The 21,831-nt window shown below is 50.8% G+C and overlaps 1 protein-coding gene across 2 annotated transcripts in view; it reads right to left on the bottom strand.

Annotated features, from left to right (window-relative positions):
- Positions 1–595: 595 nt before the first annotated feature.
- The window catches only part of Pcsk6 (proprotein convertase subtilisin/kexin type 6), a 188,251-nt gene continuing 167,015 nt past the window's right edge, over positions 596–21,831 (bottom strand). For both annotated transcript variants that reach the window (NM_011048.1, NM_001291184.1), the window contains 7 exons: positions 19,131–19,233; positions 17,036–17,232; positions 15,714–15,801; positions 11,898–12,001; positions 7,338–7,467; positions 3,313–3,425; positions 596–2,076 (listed from right to left, as the gene is read on the bottom strand). In NM_011048.1, the coding sequence (NP_035178.1) occupies positions 1,979–2,076; positions 3,313–3,425; positions 7,338–7,467; positions 11,898–12,001; positions 15,714–15,801; positions 17,036–17,232; positions 19,131–19,233 (833 nt within the window). In that variant the 3' untranslated portion in view covers positions 596–1,978. The remainder of the gene's footprint in view (positions 2,077–3,312; positions 3,426–7,337; positions 7,468–11,897; positions 12,002–15,713; positions 15,802–17,035; positions 17,233–19,130; positions 19,234–21,831) is intronic.

The raw sequence follows: 21,831 nt of genomic DNA, 5'->3' as shown, positions 1-21,831 counted from the left end.
ACAGCATAACCAGTTGCTTCAGGACTCTGTCACCATGACTTCCCTATCATGGTGGCCAATTCTTTGGAACTGGGAGCCGGGATAAGCCTCCATCCCTTAAACTGCTGTTTAAACATTTATTTTATTCTATGTGAGTATTTTGCCTGAACTTGTGTGTGTGCATCACACGTGTGCCTGGTGCCCACAGAGGTAAGAAGAAATTGGATTTCTTGGAACTGTAGCTACATTCAGTTGTGAGCTGCCAAGTGGATACTAGAAACTGAACCTGGGTCTTCTGCAAGATTAACAAATGTTCTATTTTATTTTATTTTTGTTTTTCGAGACAGGGTTTCTCTGTGTAGCCTGGCTGTCCTGGAACTCACTTTGTAGATCAGGCTGTCCTCGAACACAAAGATCCATCTGGCTCTGCCTTCCAAGTGCTGGGATTAAAGGGGTGTACCAAGTGTTCTTGACCAACTGCTGAGCCATCTCACTAGCCCCTTACATTGCTTCTTGTCAGCTATTTTGTTATAGCAATGAGAAAAATAACGAATACAGACATCTGACAGATCAAGAACCCATAAAGTGATTTCCATTTCACCCACTGGCCAGCACTGAGGCTCAAAGTTTTATTTATCTTGAAAAGAAATACAAGCCCCTTTGCAATGGGATGTTAACTCTTTTATTAACTCAGGGTTAACATTAGATTTGCTTCACTGATTTCTTATTTGAAGTGTGGATTCAACAGACAACAGCTGAGTCCTTGCCACCTACAGGTGACAAGACAAACACATTACAGTCAGAGAGGAGAGCAGGACCATGTGGAGAGAGACGAGGTTGGGGAAATTTAAGGCAAGTGTTATTCCCTTAGCTCAGGGAACTGAGCAAGCGGATTTGCGCATTTCAATGAAAATATATGAAATATTTGTCAAAATAATTAACATCGGTAAAAATTAGAACACGTAGCTTATAAAATGCCCACACAGGCTTGGCAGAAAAATCAATCCAGCTCTATCATGTAGGCTTGTACCATACTGGACCAGCGCAGCATCCACCCAAGAACAGAGAGTCCCGAGTGCAGAGGCCAAATACACTTGAAAAGCAGTTGTGTGCCATGGAGGGCTGGCGACTAGTGATTCAGGGGCTGGCTTTGCATGTTTATGGAACTGCCTGGCCATCAGATGTCTTTTGGCTAATCCTAAGTAGCTCCTTTGGATCCTCCTTCACAGGCTCTGTAGCTGTAGATGGCTGGTGGCTCGGGCCCAGGAGGCCCCAGGGACACAGGTAGAACAGCCATGTGGACAGCTCGGCTCACTCAGAAGAGAACGCTGAAGAGAGGATGAGTGGACCTATTTCGGTTTGGTGCTAGGCCGTCCAGGCCGGGGCTGCCGTTTCGGAAGGAGCTGACTGCGTAGACATAGATTCTCTCTCTAGTGGTCATACATCTTATGCCCTGAAACCCATTTTATTTACAGTCCGATCAAACTGTCCCTCCGGCTGTTTGGTGGCCAGTGATGCACAGGGAGGAAGCGAGGCCCTTCATCATAGGTGAGGGCAGCATAGGGTCCTGCCAGCCGACTCGCTGAGATTTGTCACGGCCACACAGATATGTGGGAGGAGGACGTGATGTGACGCCAGGCATCTCGCTTTTTCTGCTTTGGTCTTGAAGTCTCAGTAAACTAGGGTCCCAGAAGCCACTCCGAAGCTGCAGGTATGAGTCTCACAATTCATTTTTGTTCCTGTTTTGAGTCCAACTTTAGACTGCAGCCAGCAAGCAGAGTTCAAGGGGATTTTTGTCAATTTAGCCACATATCCTTAAGGGCCACCTCCACCTGTTCAGGTGCTCAGAGATGCTGCAGTAGAACCCAGCTCTGGGGGAGATACAGCTGTCAGATGCAGGGCTACCCCAAGGAACAGGCTATGGCTGACCATCTGTAGGAAGGTAGATGGGCAAACGGGCAGACAGGAGGACCCTGCCCTCTGCGGGCAGCTGGTGCCCCTACCCAGCCAGGAGGCAGGTGCGGCAGCAAAACTGGATGAAGAGCTTCCGTTCGCAGAGCCGATTGGACTTCACCATCTCGCAGAAGGTCTCATCGGCTGGCAACAGAAAAGGAAAAGGAGGGGGTCAGATTTTTGGTCTTGTTAAGATTCAGCTGTTCTCCATTTGCCAGCACTGATGGTACACCAGGCAGGATGCAGGGTCTCCCTCATGAGCCATTTCAATGCAAAGTTCAGGGAGGCCTGGGTGGCACTGGGGTATGGGAGTTCTGCTGAGCTTAAGTGAAGAGGGGGCGGGGAGTTCCTGAAAGGGCTTTGGGAGGTGAGATGGAGGGTCTGCCACACACGGGGTCATTGTTACCCATGTGAGCCTCTTTCTGGGGGCACTGTGGTAGTGACTGGTCATGAAGAAAGGGGTGCAGCCAAAGGTGCAGGGCTGGAGCAGGAAAGAAAACAGGCTTCAAGAATGCAGTCTAGGGGACATTCCCATGGGGGAGGTGGAGGGCAAAGACGGGCAGGCAGGACTCAGCAATGGGGAGAGCAGCGGAGACTGGTATCCCTGCCTCTACATTGTTACTTGGGAGCAGGCTGTCCAATGGCAGCCTCATTTTCTAGGGCTGGTACCTGAGCAAGGACTTCCTAAACAGGTACCTAAACAGGGACTTGCCTCCTGGGCTTTGAAAGGACAGGATTTTCCAAATCCAAATGGCAAACAAGGCAAACAGGCTACCTGTGGAGTGCTGTGTGTAGGCACTCTGCCAGGGCAGGGCCAAGCCAGCTTTATGTCCAGGGATTAGCTATCCACCCATGGACACGTGGGGTCATGGCTCCCCTTTCCTGCATAACAGGACATGGTGTCCAGCACTGGCTCCACGCAGCTCCTCCCCGCTTCTTGTTCAGTATGAGTCTCCCTTCCAGGACACAGTAACCCGCTGACCCTCCTCCTGCCTGGCATCCCCACTGTCTGGATTTCTTCTGAGTTTCTGTTTTTTATAATTTATCCTCCCCACCCCCCACCATCTATCTGCAGAGCCAGGGCCCTCCGTTAGCATAGGTAAAGAAGCTCCCTGGAGACAGCTGGGGCTCAACTCTGTCCACCTAGTCCTGAGGATGAGGTCTTTCCCTTTTGTACGGGGAAGTTAGACTGCTGTCTGTAGCCCATGTGGGGAGAGTGGGAGCAGGGCACAAACAGAACTACTGTTAGGCCATGTAGCCAAGGAAATGGTCAATCAGGTCAGAGGTGAGCACTCCCGCTCTGGGTAGCCACGCCTCCCTCCACTCTCTCCTCCTTGCACTGCCTCCTGGGCAGCTCTGAGGTCACTCCGTAGTGCTCACCATTGCTGCACGTGTGGTTGGTGATGCAGGAGGTTCCCAGCTGTGTGAAGCCGGCTTTACATCTGCTGCAGTTCCTACTGGAGCCCTCGCAGCTCAGGCAGTTCTCCTCACATCTGTGGGAAGACAGCACCTCTTCCTGAGCTTTGGGGACAATGGGGGTTCCGATCCCAAAACCTCCCAGCATGCACTCACAAAGTCTCAGGAGTAACCGGGACCCTCAGGATACCCTGACATGCACCAATGTTGGTTCGCCATTCTTGCCTGACTGACCTCTCTGTTGCCACAGGAAGGCAATGGCTGCCAGAGTCAGTTGCCAGGAGCATTCTCAGGAGGGGAGGCCAGGCCTTGCTCTCTGAGACTCTCTGTGGCCCACCTGGACACTCTGGTAGACACTAATCCACTCCCCACGTGCGCCCCCCAGAGCTTCCAGCTGTCTGGCTGTGACGGCTGTCAGGACTTCGGGTAGGGGATGCAGACTGCCTAGGACCACTGCGAACCTGTCTCTGGAGCTGACCCGAAAACTGCTGCTACCACCCAGACTAGCATGCTTGACATCTGCTGGACATCTGGAGAGGGGGCAGGCCCATCTCTACTCCTGCTTCCACAGATAGACAGCTTGACCCCATGACTCCTGCTAATGCAGAGTGCTATGATCTCAGGTCACAAAAGTGGACCACACTTGAAGTCCACACTCAGCATGCTCACGGGAACATGGGTTCATTTCCCCCTGGTCTATGGGTATTCTGTGCGCCAGTGGTAAAGCTAAGTAGCTCTAATAGGCAGGCTGCTGCAAGCCTGAATTATGTGTTGTATGGCTCTTGACAGAAACAACTCAGCGTGACTCTGCACGGTTCTCTGTGTGTACTCGAGCTGCCTCTGATGCTATATCCAGCTCCAGGTGACCAGGACTCCACAGTGGCTCCTGTTTGCTTCCAACTTCCCCTGCTGCTGCTGCTAATTAAGTGTGGAACAGGCCTGGGAGAGGGGAAGAAGTCTAGCTCAGCTTTGCTTTGGCCTGCCCTAGGGGTGACATGTTTAAGAAAGATGCCTGTGGCCACCTATGTGAAACTTTCAGTGATGAAATGTCCCCGAGGGTTTTAATCCAAGTCAGAAGAAGCCCTAAGGCAGCTTCTCCTCAGCTTGGCGAGGTGGATTTTTATTCCAGATGCAGTGGAGAATGCTGAACTAGCTAGAGCTCAGAGCCCTGGTTTCAGATCAGCGTGTAAGCTGACTTCTGGGAAGTCCCTGGTGTCTGGATCTAGCCACACTGTCTGGGTCCTCATGACACAGGACCCCTGGAGATCCTACTGGCTTCTTTCATGGAAACGCATGTAAGGCCAGCCATTTCAAAGAATGTCAGTTGTCGGGAAGGCTCGGAGCCCCAGAGATTTGCAGGCACTTGGCTGAGCGTTAATTCAATCACGAAGAGCTACGGAATGGAGTAGACTGCAGTGAGAGCCCAGCCAGGTACAGCTCAGTTCTTCACACACCGCTCACTGAGCTCAGCAGGATGGAGGGAGGGTGCTTCTGTTTGCTATTTCTGCAGCACAAACTGCCAATAAAATGTCACAGCTGAGCAAGTCTGGGTTCAGCCACCAGAAGCCCAGGAAAGCTCAGCTGGGGGGATTCACACAGGTCTCAGGAGGCCCAGAGTGTGGTGCTGGCCACCCTGGGTGCTCATCTGGAGTTCTGTGGGGAAGAACTGAGCATAACACCTTCCTGAGGGAGAGGTGATAACTCCCATACCCACTCCTCAGACGCCCCATCCGTCTCCTGCTTCGGACTCGACTGGCATAGTACTGTATTGGCAGTGGTCTCAAGAAAAGGGGCTTTCAGGGTACCTACGGCTCCTCTGTAGTAACCATGCCACCTCTAAAACACCATGGCAACTTTACCCTGCCAGATTCCAGAGGGAGAGCTGTGCCCACCACAGACCCCTCTCTGTACCACAGCGGGAAACCTACCTATGACCTCTTGCTTCAAGGAGCCCTCATCAAGCTCCCGTCTGGGTACACACCAGGCTAGAAGCACACCCCGAGAACTTCTGTACCTACTGAGGAGTTGGGAGAATGGAGGGGGAAGAAGTGGAAAGACTATCCTTGCAGCAAGAACCCCAGAGTTGTTCTCATTTTCTGCCAAGAGGTCCTCACTTGGGAGTAAAAGTTCCTTTACTGAGTCTTGAGTGTGGCCAGCAGTTCTGAGACACCATCACGGACTGTCTCCAGGTTCAGACTTCAGCTCCTACACGTCGTCTTTGTACTCAGGGTAGCAACCAACAGACCTGCGCCATTATGGCTAGCCCTCAAACAGTGATGTGTTCCCTGCGGCTTCCCTGGCTCTTCTGCAGGGGAAGCATGGTAAGAGGTAGCATTCTGGGACTTGCTGCCTGAGCTGGGAGAGGCACGCAGAGCCATGACTCAGGCTTAGGGAAAGGTTCATCCCTTGGGCCAGAGGCTCTGTGCTGTGGAACTGTGTGAAGTTCTGTCACTTCCTCACTTGGGGGCTCTGCAAGGCTCCTGGGGGTGTTTTCCCAGGATCTGTATGTCAGCTCCGAGCTGAGGCTGAACTCCCCTCTGGGGCTGTTAGCATTTCCTCAGATAGAAACTAGTACCTAGGAACTTCTGTCCAAGGGTCATTTGTGGCTGGCTTCTCTCCTGTCTCCTCGGGACTGAGACACCATGGCCTCTGGATGCCACAGTCAGCATCCCTGGGAGTCTGGGGCACTTGACAAATGAAAGTGATTATCATCATTAAATTCCATGCTGTCCCTGTGCTGTTGTCCTTGGTTTAATTATCAGTAAAGCAGCTGGCTTGCGAAATGAAAGGTTTACTGCAGACAGCTGTGCCCACAGTCCTGCGCGCAGGACTCAGCACGGCAGGAGGAGGTTGGGGGTGAGTGCCCTGTTTCAGAATCAACACGGCAGGGTGCTGACTCTTCTACAGACATAAGTTGCTCCTTCCCCGCACTGGCCCTTCTTATTCCAGTGCAAGGACTTGCTCTCATCAGCTCGCCGTGTATAGGTGACAATGCACTATAATTCTCAAAATAGCCCAGGAGGCAGAGCCCACTGTGGACTTTGTTACTGGGAGTGGGATCTGGGCATGGCTTCCCACCTCTGTTCAGACACAAGTTTCTCAGGGTGGCTTTGCTTTGAGTCTTTTGCAGATAGCAATCCCCTTCTTCCACTTCCCTCAAGGACCACACCTCCACAGCATCAGCACTATGCTTCCACAGCATCAGCACCATACCTCCACAGCATCAGCACTGTCACCTTCAAATGCCTTCCTCTTGCTCATACCACAGGCTGCCTTTCCTGTTCCTGGCCTGTTTGTGATGTCCTGAGTTAGTACAAGGCACAGCCAGCCAGGCATAGAAGAAAGCATGCCTGCTCCTGGAACAGTCCATGTCCCACAGTACAAGGGAGCACCCTTGGGTCCAGGGACACTTGCCAAGTGTATGTGCTCATGGGAGGAATAGACAGAGAACAGAGGGTTAAAACACATGCACACTGTCTATGCCAGGACTGGGTTTGCAATGAGGACATGACCATTTTATCTAAAATATGTAACTTAGAAAAAGCGTTAACTCCCATAAATGTGGTTTCGTTGGCCACCTATAATGTGAAAGCATACAGCACCATGGCTTGAGGCCCAGTGCCCTGTACCATCTGCTGCTGGGGTGGGAGGGCTGTGTGGCAGCACCTTGTGAATTCTGTTTCCTGTCCTAGCCCACTGCTACCCAGGGCCTGCATATGGAAAGTGCTTCACAAATAATTAGACATTAAGAGAGGCTTGAAGGCTGCCAGCTGGCTTGTGACTTTGGCGATCACTAACTATAGACATCCCTTCCTCAGTAAATGGTTTCCTGTCTGCCCTCTGCCCCTACAGCAGCAGTCGACAAGGCCTGTCAATCCCCTAGGCTCCGGGGGCACCGCCACCACACCTGGCCCTCCAGCTGCTCTTTCTACAGTGCCCAGATAACCACCATTCTGCATCAGCCTGGGCTACAGCCCAGAAGACCATACCTTCGACACACTTTGTGGGGTAAGCCAGGCATCTCCTCCGGGTAGAAGCCCTCACCGCAGGCCGGCACACATTTCCAGTCTTGGAAGTGGAAGCTTTTTGCACAGTGAATACACTCTTCTCTGCTGGGCCCTGACAGGTGCAGGAGAAGAAGCAGATGTCATGAACATGTCTGGTGTTCTAGAATATCTGTGGGAACACTTTGATGTCCCTAGGCTGCCCACACAGCTTCCTAGGAGCTCAGTGAGGGCTGGGTATGTGACTTCTGGGGGTAGTTCACCCTCCCCACTTCACAGATGGGAACATCAGAGGCCTAAGCTTAGCCCAGTGGGAAGCACTGCTAGGGCCTTGGTGACTGACTTCAATTGCATGCATTTCCTTTACCATCAGTTTTAGGATAAAATCATTCAGTAGCCACTCAGTGGCCAGGCTGAGTTGTGCTGTGAGGGTAGAACACAAACATATGAATGCTGATGTGATGGGGTCTGAGATTCACTGGGCTAAACTGGGCGTGGTCCCTGTGCTGTCTGAATGAAAACAGCCCCTATAGACTCATAGAGGGTGGTATTACTGAGGAATCGCTTTGTTGTAGTAGATGTGGCTGTGGTGGAGGAAGTATGTCACCAAGGAACAGGCCTAGTGGCATACTGTCTTTCCCTGCTACCTACAGGTACAGGTGTAGAGCTCTCAGCTACCTCTCCAGCACCATGTCTCCCTACATGCTACCATGTTTCCCACCATGATGACTCTGGACTGTAAGCCAGCTCCAATTCAATGTTGTCCTTTATAAGAATTGCTGTGGTGTCTCTTCACAGCAATAGAAACCCTAAGTACCCAAATTATCTCCACATGGTTCTCACTTTTTTCTTGTGCATGAAGGCATATGTACCTGTGTGTGTGTATGTGTGTGTGTGTGTGTGTGTGTGTGTGTGTGTAGCTTGGAAGGCAACACCAGATAAACTGTCAGGAAAACTGCCTATCACTTTTGAGATAAGAACTCCTTTTGGCTTGGAGCTCACTATTAGGATAGACTGACTGGCTAGTGAGCCCCAGGGCTCTGTTTTGAGGCTTCTGTAATTGACAAGAATATCTTATGGTGTAGTTGTGTGGCCAACCTACCCCTCAAACTGGGATTCTCTAATTAGTTTGTTTGTTTGAGACAAGTTGTGTGTGTGTCTACCCCTGGCTGTCCTGGAACTCACTCTTCAGACCAACTTCTGGCTTTGAACTCAGAGATGCACCTGCCTCTGCCTCCCAAGTGCTGGGATCAAAGTTGTGCTCCACACCGCCCGGCTTTGAGGCACTGGGTTTAGTCCCTAGCACCAGAAAATAAGAAATTAGAAAACGGTGTTGGCTGCAGGATCAGTTGGAAAAATGCTAGAACTCTGGAGGTGAATGATGGCCATGGTCATGGCCATGACAAGCCCATGTGAATATGCTTAAAGCCACTGATCTGTGCATCTGAAAATGGCCATGCTGGGATGGCAGGCACAGCAAGGGTGTGAACAATCGCATCTGAACAGTCCCAGAGGGCAAGTTCTCCTGATGTGCCTGTGATGTCCTGACTGTCAGCTTGAGTGTATTTAGAACCACCTGGAGACACACCTCTGGCTTGTCTATGAGGACATTTCCAGTGAAGTCTAACTGCCCTCGATGTGGGTGGCACCACCCCATGCATTGAGGCACTGGACTGAATAAAAAGGGGGGAAGCAGGAGGCCAGCTAAGCCCCAGCATGCATCTCTCTTTCCTAGCTGGGCATGCAGCGTGGCCAGCTGGTGCATACTCTTTCTACTACTGCTAGAGCCTTTCATGCTATCGTGCCTTCCCTATCACAACGGAGGGCATCCACAAACCACGAGCCAACACAAATCCATCAAAAAGTTGCTTTTGCCAAGTATGTTGCTAATGAAAGACACCAATGCCAACTATAGCAAGAATAGGACAACCACAGTATCCAATATGCAGTCATGTTTCCGAATAGTTAGAAGGGAAGACCTTGAGGGTTCCCAACACATAGAAATAAATATTTGGGGAGATGGAAACACTCATGACCTTGACTTAGCCATCACACATTGAATGCAGGCACTGAAAGAGATCATGGAACCTCAAAAATCAGTACCGATGTGTCAACTAGATTTTTTTGAGTGGTTGAGATTGTAAACTTTACGTTACATATATCTTAACAACAAAACATGCTGGTGAGCACATTTGCTATGAAACTACTCTCATAACTACTAATGAATGTCATACTCAAAACCTCTCAAGGATTCCATTCGGTCTCTAGAGGCCTGTGGGCACCAGCAGTAAGAGCCCCCACAGTGCTAATGAAAACGGCACAATGGGCTATGCTTATGCTAAGCCACCATGCTATGTCTAGTACAAATAGAGATACAGACCTTTGTGTAGAGGCAAGAAAACCATGCTGTGAGAAGCGCTAAGGTTTCTTTGGAAACCTCTCTGGAACTGTTGTGGTATTTCTTTCTCTTGCTGTTTCTTGTTGGGTTTTCCCAGGCACAGGCCAGGGTCAACCCTCCCAAGGGCCTAGGGAACTGCCCCATGATCTAGCGAGCATGTACACATGTCCACTGGCTGCCACTTGCCCTGGGTGGATAGGTGCAAAGCAGCACTTCCCTCTCCCATGGGTCAGCCCATCAACACCGAGCCAAAATTCACAACCTCAATGCCAGGATGCTCTGGGCACCAGCCCTGGAGGTAGTCAGGAGAGCCTCAGTCCCAGGGTACTTGGACCACAGCAGGCTAGCCACCATGCTGAACTAAAGATGGCATCAGGCACAGGTGCTTCAAGGGAGATAACACGTGACATGGAGCAAGGAGCTCCCGATGACTGTGAGTGGGGAGGAGAAGGCTCTGGGACCCATCACTGCCTCGAGTTAAGTGTGTTTTAGACAAGTTAAAAAGAGCCCCCATGGGGAGACATGGAGAATTCCTCTCCTCTAAGAGCTCTGCAGCTGCCTGATATTGAAAGAAATGCTTCAAGGGAGGGAGGAGACGCGGGACTGAGATAAGAAAACTTATGAGTGATCCAATGCCACTGCCTGCTAGGCAGTCTGGGGACCTCGAGAAAGACAGGCGAATTGAATTATTGAAGTCAAAAGAGTTAAAGGACCATAGCCCTCAGTGCTATGGATTCAAGTGACTCTGACATTTAAACAGGTAGCACTGGAGACACTTCTTAAACCAGGACTAAAATCCAGACATAAAAACCAGCAAGGGCAACTCTCTGAGGAAAGCTGGCGTCTACCCATGGAAAAGCCTCTTGCTAAGGTTAAGCCTAGATCCTTCTGGGGTTGTCTGAGGATGGGGTGGAGGGAGGCATGCACAGTGGGCTAGGGTCAGCACCACCCGTGGCTTGTGGATGCTGGGATCTCTGGCACGTCCACTTGGATAGTACAGCTGATAGCAGTATGAGGCCCCCACGGGACCACACGGAAGACGACGGTACCCGCCTTCTGGCCTTTTTAATAAATGGTTTTGTGGCAAACGAGATTTAGCTGAGACCTAATTCTTATATTGTCACTGCAGCAAAAACTCCATCTAACGTGAGTTTCTTAGAAGGCACCAAAGTGCTGGGGGCGGGAAGAAAACGGAGGAGAATGCTTCACCTGGAACGGATCTGAGCACATAACTCACCACGCATGCGGAGGACTGCAAAATGAAACCCAATAAAATGAATGAAATCCCCGCTACACTCTGCATAAAACCTGTGCCCGGAGACATCGGTGCTATAATCTCGATGGGAAACGATAATGCATGTAAAATTGTTTATGGCAGTCTTTCCCTCTCTGACTAAAACGTTCAGAATAAGTGGAGAGGGTTACAGAGAACTGAAGTTCTGCTTTATCACTCGGCGCTGGCGCCCGGCTCAGGCCCCACACCTCTCAGAGGCCTCTCAGTCTTTATGGTGCTGCGTTTTAGTTAATTCTGCAGCAAGACTAGAGTTTTAAAGCCAGCCAGCTTACGAGCTGCTGAACCTCCTCTCTCTTGTGTAGAAGCGCTCGTGGCTTTTGCTCTGCATTCGGAACCAAAGGACGGCTATGGGTTTAAAGCTGGGAAATCCAGGGCCACTTGCTCAGAGTGGGTCTCTCTCTGCGGTTTGGATTGTGGTTTTGTTTTTAATTTAAAAAACTGTTGGTATCTGATACATAGCAAACTGTACCGGATCAAACATCTTCAAGTGTGTAGTCGGGTGGCATTACTGAGTTCACACCAGTGGGCAGTCATTACTACCCTCTGTCTCATTTCCCCTAACTTGCACTTCTGTGCTCATTAAACAGCAGCTCCGCATTCTCCCACTCCAGCCTTGGGAGTCTAGGAGGACCTTTGTGGTTTTACAGTCTTATTTCCCCCAGAGGTCCTACACAGGAGGCAAATGCTCTACCCGTGAATTACACTTTAAGCCCCTTGCCTTTAAATTTTACTCTGTAATAAATCCAGGAACCCACAAAGTTACAGAACTTCCTGAATTTCAAGGTAGCTGGCCTGTTCACCTCCGGGAGCAAGCATACAAATGTCCAATGAGACCAAAGCCTTGGCAGCTTACCCACACAGGTCCGGCAGGTGTGATGGCATTCCCCACATTTGACGAGCTCTGAATCGAAGTAGGTACCCGGTTCACAGTCCGGAATGCAGCTGCCCCGTGCCAGGCTGGTAAGAAGAAAAGTAGGCCAGTTTCCATGTCTGTCCCGAAATTCTAATTAAATTAGAATCTGTCCTCAAACGCTTTTCACAGGAGGAAATGAAAGTCATCAGAGCGCAGCGCCTTGTGTCACCGATAGTTCCCAGCTAATGAAAGCTGGCAAAGCCATCCTGAAGCCAGCTGGAGGTTCTGAGGCCTCCAGCCTGCTGCAAGAGGTCAGAGCTTCCAGCTTTCTCCTGTGCTAGGATGGCTTATCTCTGTAGCTTTTCCTGAGACCTGAGTCAGAAATTATCTCTGTAGCTTTTTCTGAGACCTGAATCAGAAATCTCCCATTTCCCTGGAAATCTGGAGCACTGAGCAGTTGCCACTGCGGCAAGCTAGTTCCAGCTTACTGGTTTGAGTCCCCAGAGGATGTGTGTGTGTGTGTGTGTGTGTGTGTGTGTTGACCTTTAGTTCTGGATCTGCTCTGGTTTCTTCCTTACTCTCCTGTTTTACATGAACTTGAAACAAGAGCCTCTGGCATCTGGCAGCCTGCCACATCTGGCTTCTGCCTTCCTTTCTTACCCTATCAGTGCCTGTATACCTGTTCATTAGCTAGGCAGCCCGGCAAAGCATCATGGACACAGACCACTGATACAGGACCTGGCTCCACCACCAGCTACCCCAGGCGAGCCAGCAAGGCCCATTTCCTCCTAGGAGTTGGTTCCTATGGCATAAAGCTGCTTGGCAGATTCACTGAACAAATACATATAACTGTCAGTGTCTGGCACACGGCAGTGTAAAGAAGTGTCACCTACTATGCTGTCTTTGGTTCCTGGGATTGCACTGTGTACGATACACAGTTGTAAATGGGGTTGCCGATAAACAGATTGAGCCGAGGCTCTAGAGTGCACCTGTCAGCTCCAGCATGTCCTGCTGTGATGTGATTTATAATTAGAAATATATATTTAGTCTCATCCTGGCACACAACTCCAAAACTCTTTAGAATCAATAAGTGTCATTTTGCATGCTAGTGAGATAACTGGTGCTGGGGGCTCTTCTGTGGCTTCATGGTGGGGGAAACTGGTTGCCAGGTAGACAAACCATTGATCAGAGTAGGAACTTCCAGTCTCACCACCCCAACCTCAGAGGAGGTGAAAGAAACTGAAGGTGCAATTAGTCACCAATGGCCAATAACATTAACATTAACTCCATAATGGAGTCTCCATGGCAACTCCAAGAAACATGATTTGGAGTTTCCAAGTTGATAAACAAGAACATATACTTAACTCAGGAGGCTGAGTCAGGGGTACTGCCATGAGTTCAAGGACCATTTTGAACACAAAGAACACATCCATTCACCTGCTGGGAGGGTGTTGCACCCAACTCCACAGGAATGGGAGGTCCTTGACCCTGCCAGTGTTGCTCTATGTGTAATACCACTTCATCTGCCTCCTTTTTAACACCTGTGGAATACATGGCTAAAGTAAGGAAACGCCACCCGGTTCTGGGAGCAGGTGTAGTAGCAAAGCAATCAGACCCAAGGAGAGGCCGAGGGAACTCCGACAGCCAGCTGGAAGCCAGGATGGTTCACCCTGGGGTCTGGGTCTAGCCTCAGAAGCAGGATCGGCATCGAGCACTGAGTTCTCAACTTGTGGGCTCTGGTGCCAGGTGTGGGTGGATAGGTGTGAGAATTAAGTAAGGTTTGTGGGGTAGCCAGTGGCTATCATCCACCCATTCATGTTTTGATGTCCAGAACATAAGTGTTCTGTACTACATAAATAGAGTAGGAAACCCCCACCCCCACTCCCACGTGTTGCACCTCCATCTAGTGGGGTGGTGCCCACAGGGTTGCGAGCTCCTCACCACAGATGGCAGATGCTCGCCTGGGCCTTTTCCTCACAGTGATGCCAGGGCCATCATGCAGGACAGTTAAATCATGTTTGTAATAACTTCCCTGTGAACCCCTCCAGTGTTTATCCCCCTAAAGAGATGGATGGCCGGGAGGCGGCGGCTAGGCTGTTCTCTCACAGCTGTGACGTGACAGCAATGATTTGAAGTCACAGCTGAGGAGGATATTGGGCAATAAAAGGAAGCTTTCTGTGGATTATGGCTGGCCATGTTTCCCTGCTTTGTTTGTGCTCCTCCGTGAAAGCATATTACTGCAGCCATCATTCCTGCAGAGTGACTGCTGCCTGAGAGGCTCTTCCTCCCCTGCATCCGCACCCGACTTTGCTCTTCCCCACAGGACACAGAGATAGGTCCTCTGGGAAATAGGTTTCAGGGAGTTGGATCCACAGTCTTCTATCCTTTGTACCTTATGCTAGCAGCCCAGGGTTTGAGGGCCCACACCAGTGCTAGAGGAGCCCAGGATATTAAAGCCGGCTCCTCTCAGCCCCCAGCCATGGCCTCTAGTAAAATGTCTCCTTTCTCTCAGCTATATTCCCTTCTGGGGGGATATCTTCCTGGAGCCGTGGATCCTGGACCCTTTGCTCCTAATCTTGCTCTGTCTAGCTAACAGGTTTAAAGGAGCAGCAAGTACGATGTGACAAGTTGGAAGGTCTTGCTTTCCCTTCCTGTCCCCCAGACTCTGATGTGAAAGGGCAGGATGCAGGCAATGTCACCAAGGCAGTCACATGGAGCCTTCTGGGACATTCATTGATCTCCCCTGCATGAAAACCGTGTGTAACACCAATGACTTCATAAGTTGCGATAAAGGTTAAATGGGGCACCATTGGTGGAACATTTGCAGAAAGAGCAGATGGTCTCTACGGCCTTGGCCGTTTCTAAGGTCTCTATGTACTCACTCATCCGTCGTTCCTCATTACAGAGCTTCCCCTCTGAGGTGAGCTCTAGCCTCAGCAGCAGTGGGAGGAGAGGGTGAGCTGGGTGAGTGGGATGCAGCCTTGAAGGGTCTCCTGGTGCACCTGCTGCCCCCGGTCTGGACCACAGCATCCCCTCACCTGGGCATCTGCTGGAAATACAGGCGCTCGGGCTTCACCTAGCCTCACTGTCGTTTGGACAGAAACCCCTGAGGTTCCTAAGCCCTGATGACTCCTTCTACTTCTTTCTTTCCAAGGAGCCCATGGGGCTAGACTCTCTGCATGGGTGTGTCTACAGCTTTCTTAATATATGCTTTCCAAACTTTGGGATGGTAACTGGTAATATGCATTTTGATGTCACTAAATGCAAGTGTCACTACAGGAGACACTTGGCTGCAGTAAATGATTCAAACAAAAGAATTTAAAATAGCGCTGTGGAACAGGGAGGATCAAGAAATGACGGAACATCCTCAGGGAGCCAAGTTGACTTTCTGGATGAAGGAGAAAGCTGAGGTGGTGAGGGGGGAAAATCTCACCACTAGGAGGATGGCCAGGAAGGAGGGTAGGCCAGCCACTGCAGCTGTGACCTGGGCCAGGAGGGGAACTGGAGTAGAGGGGTTTACTACTGCAGAGGAAAGTGCCATGTGCTTCCTAGGAATTCTCCCAACAACCCCCCCCCCCACCACCATCCCAACAGCAACTATTGTTATCTCATGTGTTCAACTGTTACTTTAATCAACTTTCCAAGCCCAGCCTTCAATCTCTCTTCTTCAGTGGTCCCCTGAGTTGACAGCCAGGACTCTTTGGGCTCTGTGCCTTTGACATTTTAGCTTCCAGGAAAAGAAGCAAACTCTCCGGAAAGCAAACACAGTGTGGATCCTGCCTTCTTTTTTTTTCCCCCGGTTCAGGGCGGGCTCACCTGAATCCCTCCTTACACACAGTGCACTTCTCAGGTTCATCCACGCACTTCTGACAGCTCGGGTGGCACCTGAGGCAGAGTCTCTGACCTGCAGAAAGGCAGGGTGACATGGAGGGGCTCAGAATGGAAAATAAGCCCCAGCATGCCTGGTGGCCTTGGTATTGACAGCTGTTCCCAATGCCGTCACCAGAGGGGAGCAGGAAATGACCATGAACCCGGGTGTTAGTCTGGTGTTAGCCCCTGAGCTTCCCACATCCTTCTCTGCAGTAACTCAATCAAGTCAAAGGACCGGCTGGCTTCAGAGGTGGCTCTTTTCTACAGGAGACACATTGGTTCTGCTTAGGCCACAGTAACTGGAGCCAATCACTGAGTATATTTGTATCAGGTGCAGATCTTTATAAACCTTTGAGGTACCCTGGAGGCCACTGGCTCCTCTCCCAGGCAGGCAGGACTCTACCCCTCCTCCTCAGCAGCCACTGGGGTACTCCCAGTCCCACCTGTGTTCCCAAGCTTTAGTACCAAGCTCATCTGTGCAGGTGCCTCATCAAACCCCAGCTGGCATCATTGCTACATGCCAGGCCTGAGAGTCAAGGCCTGTGGGTGGCATCTCACATACTCAGCTGGTGCTCAGCAGGTGAAGGATGGCTGACCTGGCCAAGCAAGGTGAGGAACCAGTGTGTCCAGCTGAAAGTGAGCCTGGCTGGCAGCCTTGACAGGTGTCCCCAAAGCCTGGGAAATGTTCCTATGTGACTTGCCATTTCCCCTCTAAATGGAGTCGTTTCTTGATGACTTGATATGTCTTTAAAAACTTCCTGGCTCCTTCTCTCCAGGGCTAACAGCCATGGTATGACAGGCGACAGGCTGGACCAGTGCAGGGGTTAAAATGGGAGGACTAAAGTCGGGGTGATACCTGCAGAGTTCCCAAAGTCCTCAGCTCATTTGAGAGCTGTTAGCACAAACCTTCTCTTTCATCTCTTGCAGAGTGAGTTTCACTCGCCCAGCTATGGAAGCCTGCATTGAAGCCCGCAGCGCTATAGCGAGGATGAGCTGTGGACAAGCTCTTTTCTCTGCATCCCGTCCTCAGTAGAGAATGAATTCAGTGTGCGGGACTAATTTCAACAGTGCTTTCACCACTGTGCTGCAGGCTACCGCTGCTGAGTGCTGTGACTTCACATCCTCGCCCCCTGGCCTGGTGCAAGGTTCCACAAAAGACCAGAGAGGACAAGAAGCCAACGGCCCAGGAAACCCTCCCTAAATAGGGGAGCATGGTCCAGAAGGGGAGCCAACTCATCTACGCTTGTGTCTGTAGACAGCCCACTTACTTTCATCAGCATAAAGTCCGGCAGGACAGAGGGTCACACACGTGTTCGTCTCCTGGTGGTGATAGAACCCACGGCGACAAGACAGGCACTGTGCTGGGCTCCTGCCCGTGCACGTCTCACATCCCTTATGGCAGCGACGGCAGCGTCTTGCAGCTGCATCCCCAAAGTAGCCCAAGGGGCACTCGCTCACACACTTCCTGTGGGAGCAAGGGCAGGTAAGGATCTTGTTTCCTTCCAACCCGGTGCCCACCCTGGGTGGTTCTTCCATGGGCTGAGGCTTCATAGCTAGGTGGGTAAAACAGAATCCCAGGGGGCAGGTTAAACCATAAATAAGTTCCCCTATATTTGCTGACTGCACCTTGGGAGGGAGGAGGGGGGCGCCGGTGTCCTAGGTACAAACAGACAGGTCTGAAGAACAGGAATCCAATCCCAGGAGCTGGGTCTGGAAGACTACAACTATAATACCAACATTTGGCGTAGGCAGGAAGAGTCTGAGGTCAAAGTCAGTTTGGGCTACACAGGGAGACCTTGTCTAATCACAGCAACCTCTCTCTCTCTCTCTCTCTCTCTCTCTCTCTCTCTCTCTCTCTCTCTCTCTCTCTCTCCCTCCCTCCCTCCCTCGTGCCCTTTTGAGACAGGGTTTCTCTGTGCAGCCCTGGGTGTCCTGGAACTCATTCTGCTGGCCTCGAACTCAGAGCTCCACTTGTCTCTGCCTCCTGAGTGCTGGAATTAAAGGTGTGCACCATTATCTCCCAGGCTTGGAATTTCTGACTGGGTCAAATCCTACTTTGGTGCTTGCATAGAATAAGTTTGATGGTCAGTGAATGAAGCTATAAATGACTGCCCTTGTTCAGAGCCAGGGTGTGTCCCAGGTCTGGGAATGGGGACTCGGGATACAGCAAGATCTGCATCTTACATCCACTGTGTATAGCACACCCCTGCCTGGCCTGCCTGGCCTGCCTGGCCTGCCTGGCCCTCACAGACATGCTTCAGCAGTGCTGAGGTCATCTGTCATCCAGACCTTTAGTGTGCACAGCACTGTCTTGCTGTCACCTCGGCCTTCCATTCTCGGCACACTCGGGCCATGGTGGATGCTCAGGAAGGTTTGTGCATTGTATTAAATAAATAAAAAGAAGGGGGGTGGTGATTGGGGGTTTAGCTCAGTGGTAGAGCGCTTGCCTAGCAAGTGCAAGGCCCTGGGTTCAGTTCTCAGCTCTGGAAAAAAAAAAAAAAAAAAGAAGGGAAACTTCAAGCCTATTAGGGAGTCGTATTAGGGTCTGAGGCTAGCATACTCCTCACAGAAGGGACAGTCTGAGCTGGGACAGTTGGCCATAGGCTAGGTGTCTGTGGTGGTCTGAAGAACAGGAATCCAATCCCACTGTGGGAGTGGGCTTTGATACCTTCTTCCTGTCTGCTTGCAGAAGAGACAGTCTCCTCTGGTTGCTTTCAGATCAAGATGTACAACTCTTAGGTCCTTCTCCAGCACCATGCCTGCCTGGATGCTGCCATGTTTCCTGCTATGATGATGATGGACTAAACCTCTGGATCCGTAAGCCAGCCCCAATTAAATGCTGTCTCTTTTAAGAGTTGCCTTGGTCCTAATGTTTCTTCACAGCAAGGGAAATCCTAACTAAGATGGTGCCCCAGGTCGGGTCTGTCAGAGCCCTCCTTCAGGGAACAGGAAATTTCACAGACTTTTTAGGGAGCTGCCAGGGAATCCCACAGCCAGCTGTGGCCTGTCTAAGAGCCTAGTCGCCCTGCTGGTCCTCTGAGGCCTACAGTATAGGGTTCTTGAATCACACATGCCCACAATCCTCTGTGAGCAGGCATGTGTACCAGTATGACCTAGTATGGATGCAGAATGATTTCTAAGCATGGCCAGCAAAGCGTTCAACTTCTCACCCTTTCATAATAGACTTGTATTACTCGTGTGGTTAAAACCAGAATACTAAACTTTTTTTTTTCCCTTTTTAAATGCAAAGCTGTTAACTGTGATGCATTCTCCTTTTGAGGGTTATATAGTTCAACATGGCCACTTTAGCACTACAACACAGGGCTCTAGGCTCTGCAGACAGCAGTTCCAGCCACTTGTTACCTGTTTGTCTTGGAGTTCCCCAGGCTGAAGTGGACACAGTTCAAGCACTGGTCTGCATTGGGACCATCACAGCCTTTGTCACCACACTCGGGATGGCACACACCTTAAAGACACAAGCACTTCTTGTCACCCAGAGAGATGCTTTCTCCATCCAGTCCAGCCCCATGGGTCTCCTTTGCCAGGTTACCACAACCCCCAGGTCTGGGGAACTTCCTTCAAGAGTGGTGTCTTTTATAGACTACCATATCAGAGACCTACTCATGGGATGTGGTCCCCAGCTGGGGCCTGAGTCTATCTGTTCTGATCCTTTAGGGAGGAAAGGCATGAGAGCAAGTGATATTTAGTCTTGGTAGTAGTGAGAGATGAAGGCCAGCAAGGAGATGGGAACTGAGGTCCTAGTATGAGGCAGTAGTGCCATCATGATGGGACCAGTCACCTTGATTATGCACTGCAAAAAACAAAACAAACCAATGTAGATGGTTTTCAAGTTGTGACAGTGCAGCATAGATAATGCCAGAAGACAGTGGAGGAGCAGTCTATTTCCACACCTGGTGTGCCCAGGTTACACAGAATGTAAGGGGACAGGGACAGATGGGGACATGGCACCAGTTGATTCTCATGGAGACTGCGGGCTGAGCTCTTTCCTGTCGCCTTTCCCCCCTGGCTTCCTTCACTCTGGCTGCCAGCAGTAAGCTACCATGTCTTCTCTCAGGTCTCCTCAGGTGACTTCAATTCTAATGGTGGTTTCATGTGGTCAGAAAAGCCATTTGGAAGTGCAGGGAACTCTACAAAATCCAGAAAACTGTCACCTTCTTGGTCCTTCCCCAGGGCCCTGCAGGGATGAGCCACCTCAGCTGCGGTGGGCATGGCTGCAGGTTCTGCTTCTCAGTGCTGAAGCCAGCCTGAGGTGACTCTGTCTGTGCCACCGTTTGCTATGCACACAGAGGCAAAGCATCCCTGGAGGTTGGAGGGGATGCAGGGAGGGGCTGAAGGGGGCACTGGAAAGGCTTCTGAGAGGTTAGAACGGAAACAGCCTTCTGCTAAGTTTGTGTTGGCAGAAGATGGAGATTGAATCCAGAGGAGAAGTGGAGTTGACAAGCTGGCCACCACATTTCATGCAGAACATGAATACAAAAGCCCCCATTCTCCCAGCCCACAGTGGGCTTTCCTGAGAGCACAAAGGCCTCTTCATCCCCGCTCCCTGTCCAGGGCTCTCCTGGCGTTAGAGTTTGCTTCCCTGCCTAAGGTTCATCCTTGTTGATATCTCCCAGTTTGCACTGTTGATCTCCACTTGCCTCCTTTCTCACTGTGAACCCCCGCAGAGCTGCGGTCTCCCCTAGGAGGTTCTAGATGGCCTTTCCAAGTGGCTGCCGGCCTATTCTGTGTTCTAGGTAGACAAGACTGTCACTTCAAAAATTCAGCACCTGAGCCAAATCCTCACCCTGTCTTCCAAGGCTTTCTTATTTTGGAGCTTCTTGTCGGCCTCACCCCAGAGTGAGCCATGGGGAAACGTCAACTCCTCATTCCGTGGCACTACTCTTGGCCACCCCACTTCCCCCGCACCCAAGGCATGGCGGCATTCTGCTGTGGCCCTGTGACTAGTCACTTAAGGGCTTGCCTTCTGTCTTCTGCAGAACATTCTCTGTACAACCCAGGAGGGAGCAGGTAACAGTGTAACCAGCCTGGTGAAAAGGAAGCCACGTTGAAGAGACGTGTCTCTCAGTCTGACTGTGAGACCACTGAGATGATAGACTCCAGAGAAACGAGCCATTCCCTGGACTCTCATGCTGGGAAAACATCAGCTAAAGGGAGAGCTTGTCACCACAGAGAGGTTTAGAACTTGTCAGACCACTTTACGGTATAGGACTGCAACCCAGACAATGGTGTGTGGAACCACAACTGCTTAGATGTGCCCTCGATCTACACTTTAATCTCACTTCAAGACTGTGAACATGAACTTGGGGTGAACTTGGGCTTTGGGGTCAGAGGATGTCCATGCCCCGTTTTCTAATGCAGCCACAGTGGATAAATCTTCTTTTCCTGATTTTTAATACTCATTTGATTGTTTTAATTGGCTTCTTAAGGATGGGTGGTCAAACTCAGCTTTTTAGAGTACAGATGATGCCCCCTAAGTTCAGTAACACTTACCTCTACCTTAGAAAGATTAAGCACATTGGGGGGGACAGGAACATGAGCCCCATTTCCTCAGACAGACAGAATGGGGTCAAACAGAATGGAGTCTAGCTTGTTCAATGCAAGTACCTAGGATGTATCTGTGTGGAGCGAATGTGAGGTGAGTGTCTGCCGGTGGCTGAAATGTGGCAGTTCAGACAGAGGGAGGGTGGAGCAGGGGCAGATGTCTTCACCACCTGTCAGCAAATGTCCTAGCAAGTCCCTAAACAGAGATGGCCTTCAGCAGGGCCTGGACTGGGCCTTCCCTAGCACTGGTCAACAGGCTGCTGATGTCACTTGTCACCTCTGCCTGCCCCTGCCTCTCAGGCCTTCCCACTTTCATCAGGCATCTCTGGAAGAGATGGTTGAGTCCACATGACAGCCAGGGCAGCAGAATTCAGATAGAGAGCATCAAGGCCATGGGCAGCAGCCAGCCCTCAGCTGGAGAGGCTGGGATATGACGTTGTCCAGCCAAGAGTAGCTATCAGATTCATAAACCAACCAATCAGCCAGCATGTGGCTTTCTGGG

This window comes from Mus musculus, chromosome 7 (genome assembly GCF_000001635.26).
Source record: "Mus musculus strain C57BL/6J chromosome 7, GRCm38.p6 C57BL/6J".
Lineage (NCBI taxonomy): Eukaryota > Metazoa > Chordata > Mammalia > Rodentia > Muridae > Mus > Mus musculus.
Note: the sequence above shows the minus strand (reverse complement) of the source record. Positions and strands in the feature narration are given on the sequence as shown.